General features: G+C 39.9%; 1 protein-coding gene across 2 annotated transcripts in view; it reads right to left on the bottom strand.

The window, feature by feature from the left end:
* Positions 1 to 13,155: 13,155 nt before the first annotated feature.
* The window catches only part of LOC136058914 (golgin subfamily A member 4-like), a 68,122-nt gene continuing 55,046 nt past the window's right edge, over positions 13,156 to 26,231 (bottom strand). The window contains exons 17-25 of one of the 2 annotated variants that reach the window (XM_065752700.1): positions 26,066 to 26,187; positions 24,375 to 24,505; positions 23,091 to 23,204; positions 22,136 to 22,156; positions 21,903 to 21,971; positions 21,323 to 21,398; positions 19,628 to 19,731; positions 15,367 to 15,453; positions 13,156 to 13,242 (exon numbers count right to left, since the gene is read on the bottom strand). In XM_065752700.1, coding sequence (XP_065608772.1) covers positions 13,213 to 13,242; positions 15,367 to 15,453; positions 19,628 to 19,731; positions 21,323 to 21,398; positions 21,903 to 21,971; positions 22,136 to 22,156; positions 23,091 to 23,204; positions 24,375 to 24,505; positions 26,066 to 26,187 — 754 coding nt within the window. In that variant the 3' untranslated portion in view covers positions 13,156 to 13,212. Of the gene's footprint in view, positions 13,243 to 15,366; positions 15,454 to 19,627; positions 19,732 to 21,322; positions 21,426 to 21,902; positions 21,972 to 22,135; positions 22,157 to 23,090; positions 23,205 to 24,374; positions 24,506 to 26,065; positions 26,188 to 26,231 lie in introns of those variants that run through there. The other variant, XM_065752699.1, reaches the window with a different exon arrangement.

Below are 26,231 nucleotides of genomic sequence, written 5' to 3'. Positions count from 1 at the left end.
AAAAAACCCCAAAAAAACAGAACAGTGTATTTGCTCTACCAATTTTATCTGAAAGTGCCGAAATCTAGGCCTGGCACATAGCTCTACCCACATAGTGAATTACTGTTATGTATTATCCTGACATCTAGAGTAGATTTTTCCAGAGTTTGTCCTCATCATTTCTTTAGTCATTATTAAATGAGGAACATCCATGGAACTGAAGAGCAATCAACTGATCTATTTCTCAATTGTCTTATTTGTGTCACGTACATCTGTTCCTGTATTCAGACCATTATTCTCTAAAGTCATCTTTTTTATTGAATTTCACTCAAGTGAAAAGTGATTCAAAGAAGCTACCCTGAGTATACCATGCAGATGTGCCTAAAACTAGACCAAAAGGGGAACAACGCAAATAAATTCCTAAACATAGTGAACTGCCATTTCTAGGTCAAACGGAGCACCTCACTATAGAGTGAAAGCTTTAAAAAAAAAAACACAGCAGAACAACTGCCACGAAGAACTGTTACCTGGTGTGAAAAAGGGCACCAAACCTCAAGTACTAGATTTTGTAAGCATCCCCTTGTAGTTTTTCTTTATTCTCATTTTCTCACCCAACTAACATTTTCTGTTTAGTATTCTCACCATTCTAGATACCAATAATGCATCTTATCTACATCTTCAACTTTACAAAGTGTTTCTGCTCACCTCAGAAAAGCTGTTTCTGAAACACTTGTGCTTCTGCTATTTAAACCTTGCATGCAACTTGTCCCTTTGACCAACTTTACCATTTATTTTCACTTTGTTTTCTCCTTACTAGAGGAACAGAGCAACCTTTGTAAAGGTCTAGCACAACTTCAAATATTATTTAAGTCCAACTCTAAAACAAACTTCTGTGTAAGACCTGCAAAGACAAAAAAACTAGCTGATCCTGCAGCTCATACTAAAACACTTTCTAAGCATATGAATCTCTGGTACTTCAAAACACAACCGTTAAGTTGAATGCTTATTTTTACACGACAGCCCTGTAACATCATGTATTACATTGCCTCAATATAGTTGATGTTGGCTGCCAAAACACAACAGATATACATACCTCTGTGCATACGTTTTTAACTGAATTTGTTTGCCAGCATCATCCCAGTCTTGTCTGACTTGATGGTGGTTGGCTAATCAGCCAGCTCTCTCCCACGTTGGAATTTACAAGACAGATTTAGTGAGTATGTTGGATGTATCAAACCAGTTAGGGTCAATAGGTTTCAAAAGGCATTGCCCCAGCCTGTATCTTTTACCCATAATCTTCTTAATAACCTCATGGGTATTACAAATAAAGGAGGTGAATGGTGAAATTGTGATTTCTCACAGAATTTCTTCCCTGTTCCCAGAAGATTTGCTCTTTACTGCCAGCCCTGGTAATCTGAGAAAAGTGCTAGGCTACCTGGAGAAATACATCAAAGAAAAACAATAAATCACATCTCCCTCCTGATTACCCTTCTTTGTCCAGCATCACAAGGAGATTAGACTTGCCACAAAAGACAGTTTTTGCATCAGTCTTAGGCTCATATCCAATAAACAGGGAGTTGAAGGCAGGGCCACAATTGATTCTTATCACAGTTTTCTTACACAAGTTAACCGTTATCCCCAGTTGGTATCTGCTTTGCAGATCCATCTCCAAAAGGATCCCCAGGACAATGGGGCACATCTGCAAGCATTTTTCTACATCACAACAAAAAACATAAGGAGGAAGAGTGTACTAGATACTAGAAAGTCATGACATACTGGCCACGCAGTGGGTCCTGTGGTCTACCATTTTTCAGTGCTGTATTAAGCCTCACAGATTTGTACAGCAAAGTGCTGCCTCTCCTGCTTAGCCTCTCCTTGTAAATATACTCCTCTGAGACTCTGGTGGTCACTTGAGCTTGGACCACTTGTGTGAAAGACCAATTTACATCACAGCTTTCAAACGTTTTGCTTGGAATTCTTGGCACATCTGCTTCTCATTAGCTAGCCACTTCATGTTTATTATTACATATGTTAACTATCATACAATACTTGTGTGAAAAGTTCAGATGAACAATAACCTATTTATCATCTCCAAGAGACCCAAATACATTCTACCCCTCCAGCAATGACACTTTCTGCAGTTTTGTGCGTGGGCAGTTGAAGTTTGAGCCCTTAACTAAATAATTTCTGACACGTGGGACCCTTCTGTGACCCAGTTATTCCTAAATGGTCTACTATGCTATGGCTTAATTTGGTGTGTGCTGAACATACACAGTAGTTCCGAAAAGTAAACTGTGGGACTAAATAGGATTTGTTATCAGAATGAGATATGGCAGAAGAGGCTTACTTATCTAGCTTAAGAATGTGAAAAACATTAATTAGAGCATCTGGATAACAAGAAGTGTACTGTGTTGCTGCCAACAACTTAAAATATACATATATATACACACATATAAAACAACCTCTGCCAATCCTCATTCCAGAACAGTTTTATGGATATAATTCAATCAAAGAACAGTGGCACTGAGGCAAGAACTTTTCAATCCCCCAGTAGTATTCACTACAAAGAACAGAAATTGAGAGGTACAACAGTTGTGATCACACAGCAAGCTCTCCAGTTTACATTACTCTTACATCTCAGTGAACAGTCCTGCTGTAAGAGAGGTGCTGGGGGCAATCTTGCCACCCACAGACCAGCAGCATAAGAAAATAAGACAAATTTGGAGATCAGTGTCACTGTTTTGTGGTTTGCCTGCTGATTTCTGCTGAGTTGCCTTTAGCATCACTATTAAAGCAAAGCTGCATGCTCCTAGCAGCCCCTTTGCTTTGTTAAGAAGAACTAACTGACCAGCTAGAACTAGCAGTTTTAGGGTTTTGGTACAGGCTTCTTCATAGGACAGAAATACCTCAAGCTCAGCCTAACCTCAGATTAAATAGAAATGCAGAACCTTTAGAAAAAGTGGAGGGTATGTGATGCCTCCTCACCCTCCTTGTGTGCGCATACAGACCTGCAGAAACATCTCCACAAAACCAGGACAAGCCTCTCTGTGTTGGTCCCTGTACACATGAAATCAGGTGAGATGTTTAATAACATCAACTTCCCTGGCACATGGTGAATCAGTCCAGACATCCCAGCGTATACATTAACCAAGCTATGTTCACAGTTAACTGACAGCAGCAGTGACATGAAATGTAAGGAGAACTCGTCACCTTGTCAGAAGGGTATTAAGTTATTTTTATCTCCTCCTGCCCACTGCGTTTATTGGCTCCCCTAACCATAGCATGCCATTACTGTAGCCACAAGGGGCTTTCTGAGAACCATCCGGATCATGCTGGAGGATGTCTGCAGCAATACATAAACCAACTTCTATTTTTAGTTGATATCAAAACTTATCTAAAGTAAATGTTAATTCCAGCTTACCCTACGGTCAGTATCCCTCCCAGAAATACACTCTTACTCTCAACCTAAAAATAAAGCTGTGATTTAATGCATTTGCTCCTTGAGCTCATTCCCCCGATGCTATGCAGGCCGAACAGCAGACCCATGCTCCTCAGGGACTCGAGCAAACTCACCCACAGGCAGCTGCCATTCCTGAGCAGACACCAATATACAGGTCCTGAAAGGGGTCAGCAGATGCAAACAAGAAAACATTTCATCAAGATCTGCAAAGGTGTAGTGTGTGAAAGAGGAACTGAGGAGACTCTCAGTACCTACACAAAGCTCCCTGGGCCTGCAGGGCTCCTGCTTAGGCCAGCTGGCCCAGTGAGGTTTCCACATGTGGCTGTCCAAAAGTTGCAGAGTCAAGTCTAGCTCTCCAAGCAAAAAGGCTGCCTTCATTATCAATAATTGTCATTTTCAAAATGCACGCTATTACAAGCAACTAAGGTGTTTTTATCTGTCCATAATTGCAGGCAGAAACAAAGCAGGCCCCGTGCACGGACATGCGCAGCCACCACACTTATCCTCAAAGACCACAGTTACATTTGCCATTTTGGGCCGTGTGTTATCGTGTTGGGTAAGTCACTTGGAAAATCAAACAAATAAAAAAACACTACAGAAAAAGACACACCCACAAATGAAGGCCTATCCCATTTTAGGGACTATCACAATGCTCTCATACTTCTTCATTGGCTGAGCACAGAGAGATCTTTAAGACAGGCAAAACTTCCACAGTATTTTTAGGTAGCGTAGGGATATCCCGGTTTTGAGGAAAAATAGGGGCGGCCCTGGATCTCTCCTGCTCACTCTCAATTTGTACGAACATTTCAAAGAATCATGGAACCTTTAGAGTTGGATGGGACCTTTGAATGTCCAACTCCCCTGCATTGACCAGAGACGTACACAGCTAAATCAGGTTGCCTAGGGACTGATCCAGACTTGCCTTGAAAGTCTCCAGGGATGGGACATCCTTCACCTCTCTGGGCAACCTGTTCCAGTGCCTTACCATCCTCACTGTCAAAGACTTTTTAATAAATCCAACCCAAATCTCTCCTTTTTAAGTTATTTCCCCTTGTCCTGTCACAACAGATCTTGTGAAAGAGTCTGTCCCCCTTCTTTCTTACAGCCCCCTTTAGATACTGAAAGGCTGTTATCAAGTCTCCCTAGAACCTTCTTTTCTCCACACTGAACAGCCCCAGTTCATCCAGCCTGTCCTTGCAGGGCACAGTTGGTATTGGTAGTGAGGGTTGCCTCGGCTCAGGTGCAAGACCTCACACTTGGATTGGATTTGTCAAACTTGACAAGGTTCACCTGGGCCCACTGCTCAAGCTATGTCTGAATGGCATCTCATCCCTCTGGTGTGTTGACCATCCCCACAACTTGACATCATCAGCAAACTTGCTGAGGGTGCATTCAACTCCACTGTCAGTGTCATCGATGAAGATACTAAAGAGTATTGGTCCCAGCACTGACCCCTGTGGGACACCATTTCTACTGGCACAGGAGTCTGCGGGTCCAGCCCAGAAGCTATGTCCATGGCTGCTGGCCTCGCATGACATACACAGATACACCCTTCATCTTGAAGAATTCAAGTACAACTTAAACATGCTACCTGAAGCTGAGGGCAAAAAAAAAAAAAAAAAAAGAAAATGACCTCATTTATCTACCTCCAGTATTGAATTCATGTTTGGATCAGATGTTAATTTGCTGACTAACAGCACTGAAATCCTGGGCTGAAGCTTGTTCTTTAAAGAATGCACAGATAACACCAACCATGGCTGTAGGACTGCAAGGTGAGGACAGTCACTTTCTATGTGGAAACACTTTTCAGGGAAGCTGAAGGTAGAGTTCAGTATGGGAAGGCAAAACATTCGCTTTCTGAAAACAACCTAATCCTAATTATTACTTTCATTACATAGAAGAAGACTCAAGTCATTCAGACAGCACAGGGTGGATAATTCGAAAGGATGGAATTCAGAGAAGATATCATAGAGGATAGTATATTTCCGTAAGGCTGTATATAGATAGTACACAGACTACTGGTAAGTAAAGGGGGGGCTCACCTTTTATGACGGTTGAGGCTTGCTGATAACTCCACACCAGAGGGAACTCCAATAAGAGATCCTTCCCTGGTGGTGGTCAGCCCTTAAATGGGGTCTGGGAGAGGTGGAGCCAGACTCCACCCCTTCCAATCACACAGGTATATCACCTTCACCTGTGTCCCTGCAGCTGACTCAGTGCTTGCCTTAGGTGATCAATCAGTGGTTCAGGCCGTGATTCAACAGTTCCCATACAGACAGGCAGTTTGTGCCTCTGGCTGTGGGTTACTCTGACTCACTCTCTCTGAGCAGCTGCAGGAACAACAAGAGTGCTGGTCAGAGGCACTGTAAAAACAGCATGCTCAAAACTTCCTCACCAAACCAGCACTATGTTCAACACTTAACACTCATCTTATCTGACACGATGCATCTTTATTCCCCGGATAACTTGACTCAGTACATCTCTCTCTCTTTTCATTAGTTTCCCATTTCTGACGCTTCTCTGGAGTCTGTGGCTTGAGTGAGAAAGATGGAGAAGATTCAGCAGCAGAAGAAAACGCAGTTTGGGAAACACAGAGCATAAGTAAAGTCAGCTGCACAGAGAGGCCTCTTCTAAGTCTTTACATACTGCTTGTTTGATCATCTTGACTCTTGAAACAGATACGTGGTCTGATCCAAGATAGAAAGCTTTTAAGTGCTTCCCTTACTCCAGTAAAAGTGGATGATGCGTAATGCCACTAAACACAACAGCAATTTCTCTTGCAGATGTCAGCATTGTAACAAATAGGAATCATTGATCTAAATAACAAGGCTGAATATTTTCTTGGAGCAATAAAGTTTCCAAAACAGCGACAAAGATTGCAGCATACACCCTGCTATTCATTCCTTTTCCTTTCAGTAAATTCTTACAGAAAGTGCCCCAGATTCAGGCTTAAGCATCAACCCCATGGGTGGTCTCCAGACCCCAAACCTGGTCTGCCCCAGGGCCATGTGTGCATTGGATATCTTTTCTAAAAGAAAAAAAGCTTCCAACAAAACTGGAGCAGCTTTAGTTAATTTGGCATGCTTAATTAGAACCCAAGTAACTACCATATTAATTTGCCCAACAACTACAAGGCAACGTCTGTCATGACCTGGGCTGATCTAGAAGCTGCAACCGAGAAGAGCAGATCATCTGACACATCTTAACACTCCCATCACTATACCGTGGTCTTCCAGCACAGCCATAAGACAACAGTTGCCATGGGCTCAATGACGGCTTCTCTAGAACATCACATGGTAGGAGGTGGGCAAGAAGAAAATAGCTGTCATTGTTTTACACTGAAGGAAATCTCTTAGAGATGTCCCTCCTAAGCTAGAGCCAACGTGCCTTTAAAATTCCTCTAAGGAAGGGAACTGCATCCGTGCTTACAGGGGGGGGTCTACAATCAGTGTAAACGACAGCCTGTGAGAAAAGGGAACAATAAAGGCGACAACTCGTAGATCAGGCACAGAACAACGTCCAACTTGATGCTTACTTCTGTTCCAGCATCTCTAATAAGCAACAGTATGAAAAGACACACCCACATACAATTTCAAGTCCAAAGTTCACTGTCTTTTTGGGCACCAGTGAGGAAACACAAGGATTCCTGTTTCTGGGTATGGATGTAAGGAAGCAGGGGAAAGGCTGCTAGCTCTTGTTACCCATTGTGAATCAGTAACGACATCTGGGAAAGACACTGTTCCATGAAAAAGCAAATAAAAAAATAAGTTGCTCCATATAGAAAACTCCATAGAGGAATTTGGTTTTATTGTAGCACAGCTATAGACGGACAGAAAGATTGGATGTAGGATGTCTGAATTACAAAATGAACTCACCTCAGCATTCAGTCAAGTTTTATCTGGTCTCACTGTAGAGAAGAGGACCAGATACCAAGTAGTCTGTAGAAAAGAAAACTACCTTGCAGTATAGCTCACAGAAAGAGGAACTACAAATGGCAGAAGTAAAAGCTGCAAGGATTTATAGATAATGTTTTATAATAAGTTTGAAACTATACGTTGCCAATAAACATCAGCATAGCTACAGAGGTAATACAGGAATAAAAGCCCTGCATGTATATAATTGAAATTAAGAGATGGATGCTTAGAATACTAGAAGATGCTTGGTAAACATTTTACATCCATATGAACAGATCTATAAATAGATCTTTTGGCTTTTACGCACATGCATAAGGATGCACAAAGCTATACATGCAATGCACACGGCCTGCATGTAAAACCAGAGGGAAGTTCAACATAAAAAAATAAAAATGCATTCTCTCACAGCATGGGGTTCATAGATTCATAGGTTCATTAGGTTGGAAAGGACCTACAAGATCATCTAGTCCAACCATCCTCCTATCACCATCCCTACCCACTGAACTACTAAATCAAATCCCTTAGCACTTCATCAAGAAGCGTTTGCTTCTTGAACAGCGCTAGGGATGGTGCCTCAACCACCTCCCTAGGCAGGCCATTCCAGTGCCTGACCACTCTTTCAGAAAATAAATGTTTCCTCAGGTCTAATCTAAATCTTCCCCGGCGCAACTTGTGGCCATTCCCTCTCGTCCTGTCGTTATTTATCAGGGAGAAGAGGCCCACCCCCTCCTCACCACAACCCCCCTTCAGGAAGTGGTAGAGTGCAATAAGGTCTCCTCTGAGCGTCCTCTTCTCCAGACTGAACAATCCCAGCTCCCTCAGCCGCTCCTCATAAGACTTGTGCTCCAGACCCCTCACCAGTTTTGTTGCCCTTCTCTGAACACACTCCAGGGCCTCAATGTCCTTCTTGTAGTGAGGGGCCCAAAACTGAACACAGTACTCGAGGTGCGGCCGTACCAGAGCTGAGTACAGGGGGATGATCACCTCCCTGCTCCTGCTGGCTACACTATTTCTAATACAGGCCAGGATGCTGTTGGCCTTCTTGGCCACTTGGGCACACTGCCGGCTCATGTTAAGCCGAGCATCAACAAACACCCCCAGGTCCTTTTCCTCTCTACATTCTTCAAGCCATTCTGCCCCAAGCCTATAGCATTGCATGGGGTTATTGTGGCCAAAGTGCAGGACCCGGCACTTGGCCTTATTGAACCTCAGCCCATTGAGCTCAGCCCAGCTGTTCAGCCTATCCAAATCCCTCTGAAGGGCCTCCCTACCCTCAGGCAGTTTGACACATCCTCCCAACTTGGTGTCATCTGCAAACTTACTGAGGGTACACTCAATCCCCTCGTCTAGATCATCAATAAAGATATTAAACAAGATGGGCCCCAAAACTGACCCTTGGGGGACACCACTCGTAACAGGATGCCAGCTGGACTTAACTCCATTAACCACTACCCTCTGGGCACGGCCCTCCAGCCAGTTCTCCACCCAGAGAAGAGTGAATCTGTCCACACCACGGGCTGCCAGTTTCCTCAGGAGAATACTGTGGGAGACCGTGTCAAAGGCCTTGCTGAAGTCCAGGTGGACTACATCAACAGCCTTTCCCTCATCTACCTGTCTGGTCACCCAGTCATAGAAGGAGATGAGGTTGGACAAGCACGACCTGCCCTTTGTGAACCCGTGCTGGCTGGGTCTGATCCCCTTGTTGCCATGCACGTGTCGTGTGATCTCCCTCAAGATCATCTGCTCCATAACTTTCCCTGATCCCGAGGTCAGGCTGACAGGCCTGTAGTTCCCCGGGTCTTCCTTACGGCCTTTCTTGTAGATGGGAGTCACATCGGCAAGCCTCCAATCTTGTGGGACCTCTCCAGATAACCAGGAATTCTGATAGATGGCAGAAAGTGGCTTGGCAATCACCTCTGCCAGCTCCCTCAGCACCCTTGGGTGGATCCCATCTGACCCCATGAACTTGTGGCAGTTCAGATGGAGGAGTAGATCTCTGACCGTCCCTGCTTGGATCACAGGATCACTCCGTCCCGGACTTCCATGCCAGGGCAAGTACCCTGTGGACAACTGCTCTGTCTACTAAAGACAGATGTGAAGAAGGCATTGAGAACCTCAGCCTTTTCCTTATCATCTGTGGTTACATTCCCTGCCTCATCAAGTAAAGGAGAGAAATTTTCCTTAGTTTTTCTCTTGCTGTTAATATATTTGTAAAAGGGTTTCCTGTTCTCCTTTACAGCAGTAGCCAGTCTAAGTTCAAGCTGGGCTTTAACATTTCTAACTTTCTGCCTGCAAATCTTGGCCAGTTCTCTGTAGTGTCCCCAAGTAGCCTGTCCCATCTTCCAGAGGACATAGACATTCCAAACATACTTGGGATCCTCTAACCTTTGGTAAAAAGGCAGCCAAAACTTTGATACTGTCTTTGGCTGTTAGCCATAGGCATCTAAGCAAGGAATTTTATAATCTGATGTATCTGTGGCCTGGAGTATTCTAAGTGTATCATTGCATTAGAACTGCTATTGGTGTCTGTGATGATACTCCAAGAAACAAACAAACAAAAAAATCACCCTCCATATTTTCTCTATTTAAATTCTGAAGGAATGCCTTTATTTAGAAGCAGCTCAAACCTGTTTGCCCCAAACCTTGCAGTTACACTTTTCCCATTAGGTTAACAAATAGTTACGTGATTGTTTATGAGTAATCTATAGAAGGGGAAAACTTTTTCATAAAAGCGGACTCGGGGAGCATTTTTTTTATTTCAATTAAAAAAGCATAATCAAGGATAATAAAGAGAAGTTGTGAAGTCATCCTTCTCTGGAGACGTTCAAGACATGCCTGGATGCCTACCTGTGCAACCTGGGCTAGGGGTCCCTTCCAACCCCTACAATTCTGTGACTCTGTGTTTAACTCTGTGACCTCCCCCGCATTCTTTTAATTAGGTCACTTCAAACGGGAAAAAATACCCCGTCATTTATTTGCTCTGTCCTCCGTCTGAATATTACAGACAGTTTCAATTTGACCTGCTGCACTTGGGTCACGCTTGACAAAGCACAGCCCATAGTCACTAACTTTCACATGAAAGGAAAATAAGAGAGACAGAACACATGAAGAACAGCCTATCTGTAAAAAGAGAAAAGTGCAGTAAGAGATCATAATGAAACTCACTGTCCAAATAACAGATCCCCACATTTAATTTCCCGAAGTCTAAGAAAACCTATACCTTACATGGAAACCTGAAACACAAAGTCCATGTTTTGGGTTGCTCTCATGATAGCAGTAGCCAAATCCCACAAATCCCCAGGCAACCAGGAAGGAACGTGCAATTTTTCAGAACCAAACATATCCTGGAAGTCTGGCACCGGCTGCTGATACATCTGTCAACACACTGGAAGACAGGGATCAGATATACTGCAGAAGCAAAAACTTCTTATAGATGAAACCATTACGGACATTCATCAAAAATTACACTCATGGAGGACTGATCACCTTGAACCACTGAAAACCTTAACGAAGCAAATCTCCCTGCTTGCTACACTCTGATGCTGGCTATCAGCTCAGTATGCACCTCTTTCACTGTCATGGTTTTGTGGTTTTTTGTTGTGTTGTTGATATTCCACATCATGACATCATGTGGTGTGTGGGGAGTTGAAGAGTTTAATGCTCCAGCTGCATTCTGGGTATTCCTGTCTGAGAACTGAACCCGGGCCGTGGCAGTGAGAATGCCGGCTCCTAACCACTAGCCCAAGAATTAGCTCTTTTTTCAACCCTCAACACAACTCATGATGTCATGATGTGTAATATCAACAACAAAACAAACAACCACACAACCGCGACATTTACAGTTTGTATTCCCCAGAAAATCTGAGTATTTCCACTGATTTCTTACAGCTCATTGATATGAGAGCAATTTCAGCTTGGAAACGTCTCAAGTAAGGGTGTCTTGAAACGTCCAACAAAACGTTGGAGTCTTTCAGAAGAAAAAGCATACAACAAGAAGTTTCAAAATTATACAGTAAATAAACTTTATTCCTTCTCAGCTCCCATCAGATTAGTGCTGTCAACAGTCACAGATCAGCATATGATACAGTTATGTATTAACTATTTACAATTTACAGTCATATACTTCTTATTTTTTTCCCAGAAAATAAAGTACAAAAGCTAGGAGTAAACAAATGAGGTACTGCAAGTTGGATTTATTGTAGGCAAAAGCATATAGGAAGTGACCTTTAGCAAACAATCAGAAGATCGGATCAGTAGAGGAGTAGTCAAACAAGAGTGCCCAGTTCATCCGGAAAACCACCTCAACTGCTGTCCATCCTAAAATGTATTGCACAACTCGTTCAAAAATAAAAAAATAAATAGAAGAGACAAACCATTTATTTCAGCTCTTAAAAAACACCTGTATAGAGATACAGTAATGGGCAATTCCTTCCTAGGATAGTCTTTTCTCTCCTTTAAAAAAATAACCTTTAACACAAAATAGAAGAGTGTTTGATAGAAGAGAAAAAAGACTCATCCCTGGATAACCCCTGAGTATCGATTCTCATCAAGGCTGTTGTAACTATATTCATGGTCCAAAGGCGGTGCTGAGCTTTGGTTCTCGCTGTTCCATTGGTGACTGTGAATAACAGCTTTTCTCCTCACCCCCTCTCAAGGGGCAACAACCAAAGATACGACTGTATGCCTAAGCAGCACTGTTACGAGACATTCTCGTTGTGATTCTTCAGGATCGTTGTAGCCACGACTAGAAGATGAGAAAGTTAAAAGAAACAAAGAGATGTTATTTTATTAACAGCAAATCAGAAGCACTTGACATTAATAATGAAATTAATATGCATTAATAGGAACAGGAGATGCAAGAATTTCAGATAAAGTCAAACAACCGCATCATTAAGCAATTACAATTAACTCATTTTGTTCCGATAGGACCAGAACAATTGGGAAAGTTGATGAAAAAAAGAAAAAAAAAGAAAATAAATTAAGCACAACAGTCAGAAGTATCACTAGAAATAGTTAAGTCCACCACACTGTTGCATATCAATGCACTGAAAATCTCCAGCCAATGGTTGTCCTCTCTGCAATAGGCCTGTCATCCAAATTGTAGTGGTGAAATCAAATTTGAGGGCTAGCAAAAAAAAATTGCTACCTCCACAATGAAGCAAAAAATCTCCTCAATGCCTAAGTTTTACATGCTATAGAAAATTATTCCTTTTGCTGGCTAACCACTAATATAAGTTGCAGAAACGTTGGAGATAAACTAAAAAACTACAATCTAATAATGAGGGCTGCAAAGCTTCCATGCCTACTGGCTTAAGCTACGAAGCTGTAGCAGGCATTTGCTAACAATAAAGCCAAAAGTCAGGCCCTCCTGTGACAGCCACCAACGACAGCTGAGGATGCCCAAAGGTTTCACACCAGCACTACAGACAGCACAACAGGAAGTTAAGTTTCCAACGTACTTCCTGCAGTAATGTAGTAAAGAGCTCTGTCCTATCATTACTAACAATACAATTAGTTTCAACAGAGGGGTAGAGAAAATAGTTGCTGGTTTTGTCAAGAAGTGATCTAGGCAAAAGCATTTTGGAGTGCAATGAAATGCATTCACTACTGGATTTGAAGTGAAAGGCTTAAAAGATAACTGAATAAAAACGGAGACCATGAATCAAACTTGGATTTGTAATGTAAGGATAAAACAATGTTTATCATACACTCACAGAACAAAGGTTTATAATCTTTTTAATTAATGAAAGCAGGCAAGAGGGGAAAAAAAAAAGCAGAACAATTAACATCTCCAACCAAAACAAGTACAAGTAGGCTTCACTCACCCACATGCTAACTAAGCACAGACTGATGGCATATTCAGAAGATACCACTGCGAGGTGAGGCAAACTACAAAGCCAGGAAGAAAACAGCTTATTGGACTACATGGTAAAAGCGTAGGTAAGAATGCTGTGAACATCCACTAACCACAGGAGAGACTGCTACAATTAAACCACAATAAGGAAGTAGTAAACAGCATATTAGTGCAGGAGATAGACTGGTCTAGCATACTCTTCTTTACTGAGGAATCTCTTAAAGGTTTAAGCAGAAACCTTTCCAGTATATTCCCACAGGCAGACTCGGATGCTAAAAGGACAAGTACTCACAGGTACTTCCTAATGCACACATTTATTCCTTTTTAGTAGCACAGTTAATTGACAATTTACGCATTCAAATCAGTTTCAAACCATTTGGCTAAAAATTAACAAACAAAACCAACTAAGCTTCATGTTAAAAATATACATTTCTATTATTAGTTTATACCATTATTACTCATGAGATCTTAATACTGGATACTTTCAAATACTGGCATAATCCTGCTATTGTGTGGAGAAACACAATACCCATGTCGGTACACATCAGCAAACAAAGAAACTCCAAGCACTTCCCTAAACAGAAAAATAAATGATTCCCCTACTTGTCTCAGTCCTGAACAGAACAACAAAAGATTCACCATAAATACTGTTGTTTGGTAAACAAATTTGAAGCTGAAGACAAAAATGACTCTGCCCTTCATATGTATGCATTTTTCACCTCTGTGTACTTGGAAAGGACAAAAAGTGACAGGCTAAATGTGAGCCAAGGAAGACTGCTATATGGCACCCAAGAAGTTTCTCAACAGGACATTAACTTCTCTGAATTCTGATGTCCTTAACAATCAAAGCACTTGCAGCCTGGAAAAAGGTTCACTGTACAACTCAGTGAAATTTAGTCCCAAGTACCACAATACGCTGGATTAACATAAAGTTTTGTCCAGTATCAGAATTTGCAAGCACTCCTTTTGGGGAGACCAGGTTTCAAACACCAAAAAGCACAGGGAACTGAAATACAAGGTCCAACTCTAACCTCACTTTTGATCATCTCAAGATCTTCCTATAAATATTACTTGTGTGCCAAGTAATAAATAGAAATAAAATAGGAAGTCAGCTTTCTAACTGAAGGTCTGAGAAAAGAGTCTTAGGAAAGCCATAGTTATTGCTTTATTTATTTACAATTTGTCCTATCATTTTGGAAGCAAGAGTAGTGTGAATAACTTCAAATAACATGGCAGAGATGAGAAAATGGTTTAAGAAAAAGCCTTCTGAGAACAAAAATACGATGCCTGTGACACACAAGACATTACTGTTTTACTTTCATCAGCATTTACACAATTTTATAAGCGTAGTAAGTATTGAAGATTGCAAAGCTCACAAAGCTACAGAGTCTACAGGAAGATGTTGAAATACCGAACACTTTCCTAATCTAATACTTCAATTAAAAAAATAATAAGCAATATTAAATCATTTACAATTAAAAGGAATCACTCACTAATTCAGTGTTCCACCAATTTTACTCTCTAATGCATGCACCTGTGCAGACTGACTGCCATCACTTCATTTCCTCCCCCACAGATGTACAAGATTGGCTCTTGTGTTACTCAGCACCGCTGGCAACAAGGCAGTACTGCAGAAAACACTTTAAATTCTTATTTTTCATTTGTCCTCACTGATAGTCAACCTGCCATATTTTGACATCCCTTTAGTACAAAACAAAAAGATCCTTGTTAGGATGCTGACACAAAACTCCACGTGTATATTCCACTTCTGTCATACAAAAGGTGAGCAAGCTAGTGAGTTTTCTATTCTACAAGCAAATGTTGTTCTTACCAAATATCGTACTGCAGGGCTGAAAAAAATTCCCACTTCTACCATTTTTCTTAAAACAGCTATGAATCCACAGAAACTTCTGAATCTAACTAGAAGAGTATCTGTGTTATTTAATCTTTTTTTTTTTTGTAGGAAAATTAATCTCAGAATAGTAGCTTTCATGAATGTGGTTTAGCCAGAAATTCTAGTTAAGAAAATATGAAAGAGGTGGAAAAAAGGAGTTCTCTTGAGTGAAGTAAGTGTGAAAGAGACATCCAAAGAAAGCTTCCAACTTCTTATTCTTGCAGCATCACCTCTTGCATGAACTTAGCTTATTGGTACAACTTACCAGTGGTCGTGCATCTTCTCGTTCTAGTATCTTCTGAGTCTGATCGGCTGGGAACTTCAGCACTGCTGTTATAACCTTGGCCATTGTCTGAAAAGAACCAGATCGTCTATAATTGTTATCATGTTACCTAAAACAGCCTTTCTGAAAAACTCATTTGAGGCACGTGGCACCTGAAAGAGTTCCTATGATTTCACCTATATTCATATCACTCCAATATTTAGTGAAGAAACACAAAGAAATGAAACACGGACGACTGCAGTTGTCAAAATATTGTCAGCAGGTACACAGTAGCTCATATTTAAACGGCAAAGAAATTTAGACAACCTCAGATGGAATGTGTAAGAAACATCAAACCTTTGTGCAAAGCAAGCAATTCTTTCCCTTTTAAAAACAGATTAGTGGCACAGAACATGGTTCTGTTGACCTCCACAGGAAAGGTCAAAGTAAGAACTGCAGGGCAGCTCAAACAGAAAACGATCGCTACAGAAGCAGTAGCTGTTGCTCTTCAAGAACGTGGATGAGATAAGATTGCTGCTCTCCAAGTCCGCTGTTTATCAGCAGCCTCACCTGTGGAATGAAGAGGGAGACTGTAGCAACAAAGCAGCGGCACGACAAAAACAGCCACAGCTAAAAATTAGAGGTAAACCCCTAATTCGCACCTACTGCTTCTATCCATAGTTCCTTAGGGAGAAATACTGAATAAAACAAGTCCTGTTGAAACCTTCTGATTAAAAAAAGCTTCACTGGTAGCTCCCATAAGTAAAAAGTGCCTTTAGTGCCGTTCCCAGATACTAAAAGGAACATTCCCAGAGCCACAAACAGATCCTCTGCTTCTCTCATCTCTTTTGCCAAAACCCTGATCACAATGATACGGGACTAAAAGATGAGAAACCACTGAGCTCAGCATCTATTCAAACTGTTGATGACTGAGCTACCAAGAAAGCCATCTCTTGACAATTTCCCACAGGACACAAAGGCATGAAAATGTTAACAAAAAAAATCCACAAATGCTGCAAATACTGCATGAAGGCATGGATTCTTATGTGCCAACTTAAACAGAGGCTGAAGGCTTCTTTCCTGAAAAAGTGTGCTTTGTAATTCATCGCTCTCAGTGACTTGAAATTTTCCGTGTTCTCGGGGCTGCTACGGAGAGAGATTCTGAAGAAGAATTCAGTACTATTCACAGTTGTGAAACTGCTTCACTAACAGTCTATGTCACTAGAAATCACAAAGCAGTAACTGTGAACATAGACGGATGTTCCTGTGTGTGCATCTCTGTACATAGCTACTGACAGACCTGCAGCTTTCACAAACCAGTCCTACTGTCAGAGATGCTAGCTTGCATTGCTTACTGAGGTCAATATATGCAGTTATGTGATCTTTCTAAGTAACGCTTTCACAGTGCCATCCATCAGCCCCCTTCATTTGGAGAGCCACGGGTCAAAGCCAGACCTTTCAAAACTCAGGCAGGAGTTTTACAGACATATCCCTTGTCATTCTGCCATGCACAAAAGCACAGCCAGGTGCCAGAAGAACATCTGCATGATTTTATCATCTCTGATGTGTTCCGGAGAGCAGCAAAGCCTGAAGCAAGTCTGACAGAACACAGCTCAATGCTACTCGATTCACTTGATGCATCTAGCCGATGGAAACACAATTATCAGACGCATACAACATTCAGACTGACTTTCTGACCTCAGAACAGACTCCAAGTGGCATAATGAAGCTACAAGGAGAAGCTCCTGAACCACTACCAACCCTCATCACTTCTCATAGCTTTCCAGCACTTCCGCACTACTGATGCATTCATTTATCCCTCCACTCGTTGCAATACCAGAACTGTTTAGCAGGCTGCATAAACGGCAAACTGTTCAGGATACTTAGCACAGCTTCTATTGAACTGCTTTCACTAAAGAGCACACCATGCCCTCAGAGATGACCAACTTCACTGCTGAACTGCCTTTGAGGCACAGAGTGATTTGTTTACTCTAAAAGGACACCCTACACAGAGGACGGCCACTAGAACAGCCTGGGGAACAGAGTGCATATCTTGTAAGGGAGAAACAGAAAAAACTGCCTCATCTGGTCCAGGAAAATAAAACCTAAGAAGAGGGTACATCTGTACCAGAGGTTGACTGCAGTCGAGATCTTTTAACTCAATGTGTGGAGAACAAAAGAAGTGCATATTCATACGCAGTCTGATTGTGTTCACAAAGTACTAAGTGGATTTTATCAATCACACTGCCATTTATTATGGATCTCCAGTCAGTGTAGCAGGAAGAAACCAAACCATTGTCAAGGTACTGAGACATAAGCCAAGTAAACTTAAGGTATGACATACAACACCGAGAGCAGGAGCTAAGCTCAGTGTCCTCCACGCACATATTCAGTGGTTGAAAAACAGCGTGTGAGATCTGCTTGAAAGTACTATTTGAAGCAAAAGGGAAGGAACCACCAAAATACCTTCATATTTAAATTAGCTAATATGTTAGACACATTTCATTTTAGCTTTTCTTTAACAAATACAACTACAACCTTGATCAGCTAATAGCAACAAACAACACCAGAAACCTTTCCTTTTTTTTGCAATATATTAGAACATTTATCCTCAAATATAAATTTCTAAGATGTTATCAGATATCAGATTAATACGAACATACGATAGAAATACAATCCTGTTCAATTTAAGTTTATAATTCATTACCTATCTAAATCTGATTTCCCAAAGCTAATAGCTGTAGTGCTTTGAAAATTTTATGCTTTATTATGCTTCTTTATTTGAATTAAATTCTCTTCCTCTTTCACTTGCATCAATTTTAAAACAATGCCTTCACAAGTTATTACAGAAGCTCAACGTCTCTCTTTTCTGACACACTTTTTTCCCCAAACTCATCGGCTTTCCTTTTCTGACACACTTTTCCCCAAACTCATCGGCTTTCAGGAGCCTGTGCACAGGAAATGTTGTAATGGCAACTTCCGATTAAACAGAGTGTAATCTCTAGGGCAAATATATACATACACAAACAGACATACCTTTTAATCAAAGCAACTGAAGGAATGTGTCAATGGTTTGTGGGACAGTCTGACCTGGTACCGTGACAACTGAGGCAGGGGACCCACGCCCCGGAGAAGGGGAAGGGGAAGAGGGAAAAAGGAGAAGGGAGATGGGCCTAGGAACAAAACAGTGGCAATGATCTGAGGAGGAAAGCTAATTTACTCAATAAGCTATCAGAAAGTAAAATAACACAATATAATACAATATAATTGGAATTGAGGCTAATGAATAAAATAAAATGAGCAGGAGAGAGTGTGAGTATCCGACAAACCAAAGGCCTTACGCTAACGCTGATTGTGGACAGTTGTAACAAACACCCACTGCCAAGCTTGATCCCAAAGGGAAGAGAGACAGTCCCGTGACCACTGACAGTTTTTATCTTTCCATCTGGGCGGAAACATGTAAAAGTGCAAAGCATCGCAAAGTCCTCTGGGGAATGTAGTTCTTCTCTTCTGAGACAGGCATATCCATAACTATCGATGATTCACAGAGCTGGAGTGTTAACTAATCAATTCTCAACACAACACATGATGTCATGATGTGGAATATCAGCAACACAACAAAAACCACAAAACCAAGACATTCCACCCCTTATTCCACATCATTACATCATGCTTTATATATATAAACAATGATTAACAAGGAGCTTACTGTGCAGCTTTTCTCTGCTTTTAAAAGTTAATACTCCCTAGAGAAGGTACATGGAACAATTAGAAAAAAAAAATTTCACCATCTTCAGAGCTACGAACAAGGTACAATACAGCTGTTACTTATTCACATTTGCACCAAGATAACATCACAAAAGTAGTTTGCTAATATAGTGCACATCAGCTTTCAAAGTATAGTAGGCAAGCTTGACAGCAAGACTTCTGCTGGTAAAACCATACCTAGCTGTAGAGGTATTTGTCTCCATTAAGTACCTTGGTGAGAGATATGACACTCCCACCCCCCCTCCCCAGTGTTCTCTCCTTTCATTTCCCCATGTTCTATCGCTTTATCTCATCGTTCCTTAGAAGTTTATAAAGACACAGAGCACCTGTCTTTGATAAAAAAAAAAAAAAAAAAACAACCCTGAAGTCCATTGAATCTTTTTACAATGACAGTCCACACGTGATGAACCACCAACATGGCACTTCAGATCTATACAGCAAGGAAGCTAACCTTCATTCTAACCCACATCACATCACCACATACAACTTTCCATACCTTTGTCTCACGACCCATCATATACTCAAAGAGCACTTTCCTCAAGTATTCAAACTCAGTAGGCTCTCCAAAGAGAGAAACGTCAGTATGACGAAGATTTCCATCTGTGTAAACGAAAGTATATTCATAGTGAGATTAACTCATAAGACTGTAAGTTACTCATAGTCTGAAAGTGACTGAAACAAAATGTAATCAGCTAAGAAACACTGGAGTAGTGAACATAATTATGCTAGATGCCTAAAACCTACTTAGAACAAATTCCTGTAGCTTAATATATACAATACATCGGCACATTTAATTGAAAATTCTCAATGTGCTACTCATGAAATTTTATTTTTAAAAGAAAATTCATGCATCTTTTAAATGCACACCAGATAGAATTAAAACCCATTTCTTTAGATTCCGCTGTTTTTCTTGGCTATGAGTTGATTCCAATTTTGTATCAATGCATCTGAAATCAGAAATTATACCAATTTAGCTTTCAGAGTAAATGCAGAAAAGATAATTTGATAGAACAGATCCTGAATTAAAGATAGATGAAAAATGGGAAAAGTAGATGTAAAAAAACAAAAACAAAAAAAAGAAGTAACTACAAGTGTTAATATCTTTTTCAATTCAATGTGTTTTATTTGTATTAACTACAGGGTTATTAAGAAACATGAACAATAGTAGAATGAGATCAAGAGAGAAACTTCAGCTGCTTTACAGACTAGGCATAAGACAGGAGATACCGGATACATACAAGGAAACAAAAAGAGGAGTACAAAGTTACAGAAAGAAAAAGGCACTCGTGAATGTGATAGGCACTGGTATACCAAAGTAGGAACATAATCATCAAGTTTAGCAAAGACAACAAGTGAAGGATAACTTCTATGAGGAATGCTTAACGGAGAATAAACTAATAGCTAAACTTTGTTTCATGAAGAATGGAAAATACCAGACAGTCACAAGCCACAAAGTATCTACTAATACACTACAATAAGCTTCAAGAGGCCTTCAAAGCAGGATTTCTCATCTGTCTTGCTTGCTTTATGAAGATGGAAGACAGACAGATGCATAATTAAGTAAGCCCAACATCACAGGCCAAAGGCAAATTAAATTAGGTGTCCAGAGTAGATACTGGACTACCTTGGATGTAAGTCCTGAGAGTAGGTGGACTTAGGTTAGAGAAGAAATGATCCACAGAGAGAGGATAAAAATAATGAGAAAGTGACTTGCTTAAAGTAACTCTGAAAAACAACTTTTTCGAGGAGAGTTCTTAAAATATATGAATAGAGTAAGAAAAGTAATAGTATGGTAACCAAGATCTCAGAGCAGGAGATCTTGCACAGGACCTTTAGTCACAAGAACAGCAAGAGTCTTGACATGGAACACAAGAAAGCCTTGTGAAATGAATTAACTGCACAGCTAAGATTTTTTAAGAGTCATAAAGCATTTATTTTGTTTGCTAGGGGATAATTCCCCCCATGCTATTTTTACTGAAATTGCCTATATCACTCCCCCCAGAAATTCAGAACTGATACAGAATGCTAGTACAGAGCTGTTCCACTTGTAAGACGTCAAACAAAAATGATACATGAACTGCAGAAAAACGTTATGAAAGTGTTCCAGAAAACCTGGTATTTTAATAGATTCTCTAAATGAAAACATATCTTTCAAATAAACAAACTTATGTCATGAAAATTACATACGTACCTCCATACAGTGTTCCAACTGATGTGACATCCATTTTCTTCTCATAATTTTTCAGTCTGTCTTCCAGTACATGAATCTAAACAAAGAACAGCCAAGATCAGAACTGTTAAAAGTAAATTAAAAGTATGCTTAAGAAGTTTCAGGTAAATGTCATGAAAACTGTGTACACAGACATATAAGAATATCTACATATATACACATTTCAATACCTATATACATGTATATACATATATAGGCACATTTATAAAACAACAGATATGAAATTACTTATTTCACCGAAAGCCAGAAGATTTAATTCAGATAAAGTGGGGAACCATAATTGCACAAGGGGCATTCAGAAAATTGTCATTGTGCCACTGGTTCTGATAATCTTGCGGCACCAACATTCGGCATTTCGACTGAGAGGTATTTTGAAAATGTGCATAAATGTATGAATCAGAACTATTTTACATGTACTGGAATCATACTTCCTATATCAAGTTGTGCTACGTCATCGATTGAAAAGAACAAAACATTTAATAGCGCAAATACAAACCCTCAAAAAAGAATGTTTCAACCCTTGCTCAGGCAGCAGCCTTACCTGCTCCTTGAACTCCTGCTCTTTCAACTTTGAATCATTGACTAGTGTTGTCTTCTGTGCGAGCTGTGCCTGAAAGAACAGCCACATACAGAAAACTTCAATAAACTACCCAACAGCTCTTTAATACACTTTTTTTTGCCTTTCAATTCTCACAAACCTAAAAGCAGTATTGCTAGTTTCGAAGTAATGTGACAAAGCATTACCTAGAAAATAAAAATAATTTCAAAACTTACCTGAAGTTCTGCTATTGCTACCTAGAACAAGAACAAAAACAAAGTCAGATGAAAATGCAAATATGAAAAAAAAAAAAAAACCTGAATCTCTCATTCCCTGAACATAATTCGGGGAAAAAAAGGCGAAAGTATCATTCACTTCACTGACTAATCCAAGATGATAAAAACTGAAATGACCAAATCATACACATTCTTAGACAAATATGCTTACGTACTCTACTAGCCCGAAAAGTACTTTTTAATGCTTATGTGTACTGATAAGTATCAAAGCTCATATTTAAATTCTTGAGTCTGTAATACAATTATCATAAAGGTAACTTGCCTAACCTAGCATTTCCAAATACGTAGTATCCCCAATGGTGCTTGCTATCAAAATGACTGCCTTTAAAAGAAGGTTGATACAAATTTTCTGATCAGTGACAACACTGCATATACTCTTCCTCATCTCAGTGTAAAAACAAGTAATATTTTTGCCTGTCAAACAAGAATTTCTCTAACTAGAACGTCTTCTCAGAAAGACAAAACCACGGAGACACTTCTTTCAGGAAAGAATTCTCTGTCCATCCTCAATGTATTCAAAGGTATTTCAGTAATCTTGGGAATTTCAGTTAAAAAAAAAATCACCCTCACCGACTCGCAGCAATTTCCTTCCCTTCTTAAACAAACATAAAAAGCCAACAGTGACGAAACACACAGAACGCAAAAAATCCTCACCCCTCCAACCCCCAGAGAAAAAAATCACAAAAGATTTTCTTAACATCTCATTAAAAAAGGTAATATCAATACTGCAGATTAGCACAGGTTCACTTGGGAAGTAGATTAGCATCTAAAAGAATAAAAAGCATACGTGAAGGTGAAGATCAGATAAAGTCCAATTAAGCTGTAAGAGTAGAGTTTCATGACGACTAAAACACTTCACAGCTAGAGATGTAACAATAAAGTTTATGCCACTCACATGTTGACTGTTTCGATGGTCCTTTTCTGCTATCTTTTGCTCATACTCCTTCTGCAACTCCTCTAACTGTGTCTGCAACTCATGAACTTTTGTTGACATTTCTTCTTCACGAGCCTTCAAATTAAAGGAAGAAAATAACAGTTAAACAATAAATCATCATCTAACCACTCACTCCTTAACGAGTGGATGTGGCACTCAGGGACACGATTTAGTGGTGGGCTGTTAGACTTATGGTAGAATGGTTTGGTTGCAGTTGGACTAGATGATCTTGAAGGTCTTTACCAACTTGAGCAATTCTATGACTCTACAGCAACAGACTGAAAGCAAACACTTTGGTCATACACAGAAACAGTACGTCTCAAATTCAGGATAAGGCTTGTGAAAAAGAGCAAAGAACAACCAACCACAGGAGCTTAACAAGATTCTACATTTCTACAGTTTCTTTATAGAATTCTATTTAAAAACTCTCAAGAGCTAGCATAGTTAGCTGATTATCTTTTACTTTTTTTTTATACTAGGAATCTAAATTCTTTCATTTTCTTGACAACTGTCCATTGAAATAAATCAAAACTCCATGCACATCGCTTAGTCATAGAAGGTAGCTAAAATATAGAAAAGAAACAACTAAAAAAAGATGACAACATTCTGTAAAATGTGACTTGTACAAACCCCTAAGATTCGTGCAATTCTTGTTCACAATTGGTGAAAAAGATTCAATTTCACTCTGAATTGGTGCAGGGTTTACACTACAGCTTATTGTACTTTAAATGTCATCGTTTTTGCCTCCAATTGCACCAATCAAATTTCGAGTAAAATGGAAGTTTTACTTGCAAAAATAAAAAATAAAAAAATGACTGCATCATGCATAGAAAAGAAACTTACTTTAAGAACTTTGGTGTTAATCCAGATAGAGTATGTCTCAAACTGTGAGGATGCCACTAACACTGTATTCTTACTAGAAACAACACCACCTTCTAGTGGAACTTAAAATTTAACTTGCTTGTTTTTGTCATTATGATTTCAAGCACAGAAAAACTGCTAGAGAACATAAGGACTTATCACAGATAAGAGCTGGGGACTGATTTTTGCTGTTCTTACTCATTCCAGAAATACAAATCAATCTTTTAATTGGAAACTGGGTCTACCACGTTCGAAAATTATAATTCAATCAGCAAGATTCAAAAGATTTTGCTAAAATGCATTAGTTTTCTGGGCAGTTCTGCAACAAAAAAAAGAAGGGTTATTTTGAAATGTATGTAGCCATATCACTTTACAGACAGATACCTCAAGGATTTCTTCATATTTTTTCACAGTTCTTTTCAGATCATCGTCTTTTTCTGCAATTTTTCTATGCAACTGTGTTGTCTCTATCTGATGATTTTCTATCAATTCAGATTCTACCTCCTGGGCTTTACCTATTAAAAAAAAAAAAGAGAAGAGAAGGCAAAATCAAAAGGATTTGGATAATATTTGGATATTATCAATATTATAAATAAAAAATAAATATTTTGATAAATATTTGGATAAATTAAGTCACAAAATTATTTAAGAAAACTTAAAAATATAAAATTGAAGTAGGTATCTATAAAGAAAACTGTTCAGGAAACTTTACTTTCCACCACGCCAGTGACAATTATATCGCTTGATTCTAATCCATACAAATTTTGTTGTTAGCATTCCAGCATGCAAATCACATTTTTTCTGTCTGATGCTGGAACTTCTCTAGAAGTTAAGATCACAATCACTGTTTTCCAACTAATTGTATGTCCTCCTTTATACAGAGAAAAGATTTGAAACAGCTGCAAGATTTCAGAAATCCCTCACTCTTAGGAGCACTTCCAGTAAGCATGCTGTCAAAAGATTCTTTCTTCTCCAACCCCCAAATTACATTATGGTAGGAAAAGATCAAGAGTGGAAAGAAAGCTGAAATACACTGTACTCTAGTTATAAACACAGGGCACAGCTATCAGGCATTCTGCTTTGCTTGTGCCTGTTCGCAGTAACAGTGAATGAAGCCTATACAGCTCAGCTAAGAAAATGCAATACTCATTCTGTTCTGGTGCGGCCTCACCTCAGGCACTGTGTGCAGTTTGGGGCATCACAATATAAGAAGAACATAAATCTAATACAAATCATCCACTGGAGGGATATGAGTATGGTGAAGGGTCCAGGGGATGAGGCACATGAGGAGCAACTGAGGTCCCTTGGTTTCCTCAAGTCCAGAGCAGGGGAGGCCTCATGGCAGACTACATCTTTCTCACAAGGAGAATGGAGGGGCAGCACTGAGCTCTGCACAGGGCTTCAGGAAATGGCATGGAGCTTTGTCAAGGGAGGGCCAAGTTGGGGGTTAGGAAAAGGTTCTTCACCAGAGGGTGGTGGGGATGGAACACACTTCTGAGGGGAGTGGACACAGCCCCAAGCTGCCAGAGTTCAAGGAGTGTTTGGCCAATGGTCTCAGGTACAAAGTACAAATTTTGTGCGGTCCTTTTTGGAGCCACAAGTTGGACTTCATGATCTTTGTGGAACCCTGACAATTTAGGATATTCTATAGTTCAAGTTTCACTGAAAGGCTTCCTTCAGTGCTGCACAGTCAACTATGCAGCATTACACACCTATACTGCTGAAACCAAAGCAGTATTACAATGGAAATGCTTTCATCTCTGAAAACATTTCTTTTTTGTACATATAAAAAAAAAATTAGTATCAGTGGCTATCTTGGGTAACTGTTACCATGACAGATACAGACAGTGGTAGATCAAAGATAGAGTCTGCAGGTTCAGGAAGAAAAACTACTTACATGTTTTCCTAATTGTGTTACAATTAACATTTAAATGTTAAGAGAAGTTTTCCCCGATTTCTCTAGGAAGCAGCAAATCATTGCATACATATCACAGTTCCAAGTAAAATATCTTAACCAAAACACCCAGTTACTTTTCAGCCTTTCCCGTTTACAGTTACATTAGTATATCACTTACTTATCGTCTCTTTTACAGCTCTTTCTAATTCCATTTCTTTTTGAGCAAGCTGAGTATTGAACTCTCTCATTAGCTGCTTTAACGTAGAGCTGTGCTTTAATTCAATGTCTTCCTGCTCACATCTGTACAAAAAAAAGTAAAAAAAATTCACTGAGAAAATAAAGGT

Source organism: Cyrtonyx montezumae, unplaced genomic scaffold, assembly GCF_038088225.1.
Source record: "Cyrtonyx montezumae isolate F1298 unplaced genomic scaffold, pur_monq_1.0 scaffold_8, whole genome shotgun sequence".
NCBI lineage: Eukaryota > Metazoa > Chordata > Aves > Galliformes > Odontophoridae > Cyrtonyx > Cyrtonyx montezumae.
This window is presented reverse-complemented; position numbering and strand designations above follow the sequence as displayed.